This window comes from Notothenia rossii (assembly GCF_949606895.1).
Source record: "Notothenia rossii genome assembly, contig: scaffold_287, whole genome shotgun sequence".
In the NCBI taxonomy this organism is placed as follows: Eukaryota; Metazoa; Chordata; class Actinopteri; order Perciformes; family Nototheniidae; genus Notothenia; species Notothenia rossii.
This window is the reverse complement of record NW_027639808.1, coordinates 47,501-49,043: the sequence shown is the minus strand read 5'-3', so window position 1 is coordinate 49,043 and position 1,543 is coordinate 47,501. Positions and strand designations below refer to the sequence as shown.

The window sequence follows — 1,543 nt, the reverse complement described above, 5'->3', positions numbered from 1 at the left end:
CACCGACGCGTGTGTGCAGCCAGCGAGATTCTGCCGTTGCTGCCAAGTAGCCATCAGGGCCCCTCTACTCGCTGCCACAGTGATCTGTTACCATAGCAGCCTCTCTCCCTCGCTGGAGCTCTCTTTCTCTCCCCTCGGCTCAGAGGCAACAGTGTATAGAGGGAAAACTGGTGAAAAAAAGAAAGAAAGGAGGGCGGGGGGTTAGAAACTGTCGTTCCTGCTACTGAGCATCCATAAATCTGCAAGTGTGTGTGCGTGTGCACCCCTCTGCCCTCACGACAGGCTCAGGCAGAGGCGGGAGCCGACTGCAGCCAATCGGATGTGGTCTTCTGTGGCACATTGCTAACATAGCCAATCAGAGGAGCCCCTGTGAAACACATACAGTAGACTCTAATACTCTAATCTAAGACTAATATTACACACACACTATTGGCTTCCGATGTTTTACTCCACATGTGAAGTGGCTCCATATGATGACACACCGGTGTTAATCCTTCCGTAAATGTTCCGCCTAATACTTTCTCTGCTGTACTTTTTTCACACCTTTTACTATTTCTTGCACCGAGTGTGTTTGATATAGCCCACGTAGATTTTAGCCTGCCTTTTTTCTTTTTCTTTTGTTGTTGTGTCCAGGGAGGACAGGTGTTGGACACAATCTGTCCCTATCTCTCTCTGTATCTTGCTCGCACACTTCCACAAAGACACACACACACACACACACACACACACACACACACACACACACACACACACACACACACACACACACACACACACACACACACACACACACACACACACACACACACACACACACACACACACACACACACACACACACACACACACACACACACACACACACACACACACACACACACACACACACACACACACAGCTGTCAGACCCCTCCTGGTGACCATCTGGCCATGAAGCCAGGAGTCCTCTCTTCACTCTTTCTTTTCCTCTTGTGTTGTAGTCGTCTTGATTTCATATCTGCAGCGGGAACATTGGCCTCTGTTGGTAATAAAATACATATTTCATTGCTTTACTGTGATATTGACAGTGTAATAGGGCTTTGGAACAATTACTGGCCTCCTTCCAATGTCTCCAACAGATCAGAAAAACTCATAAGCAGCATGTCCTGATCGAGATTTTAAGCCCTAAATCTATTCTCTTTTTATATTGAGTGTCTACAAGGTTTTCCAATAGGCGCTTTCACACTGCAGTACTTTTCCCACAAAGGTTAATCAGAACTTAGTTAATGAGAACTCTTTAGTTCTCATTAACTAAGTACAGATCGCGTTCACACCGGAATAAGTCCCTGAGGGAGGATTATGCAAATTAGCCGCTGACGTCTCTCGCTTTGGGTTTACTGGCAGGCCGCAAACAATTTCACGGCGTATACTGCCACCCGAAGTCCCGGCCGGAAGTCCCCAGAGTTGGGGACTGGCTTCAGTAGAAGCTGCTGGGACTCCCAGCAGCTTCTACTGAAGCCTTCCGAGTAAATCGCCAGAACGCCGACACCTCCTCATCTCCACC

The 1,543-nt window shown here is 48.0% G+C and overlaps 1 protein-coding gene across 1 annotated transcript in view; it reads left to right on the top strand.

Annotated features, from left to right (window-relative positions):
- Positions 1–980: 980 nt before the first annotated feature.
- The window catches only part of LOC307027385 (mastermind-like protein 3), a gene marked incomplete at its 5' end in the record, with an annotated part of 14,020 nt that continues 13,457 nt past the window's right edge, over positions 981–1,543 (top strand). The window contains one exon of the mRNA XM_079695630.1: positions 981–1,024. Within this exon, the coding sequence (XP_079551756.1) occupies positions 981–1,024 (44 nt within the window). The remainder of the gene's footprint in view (positions 1,025–1,543) is intronic.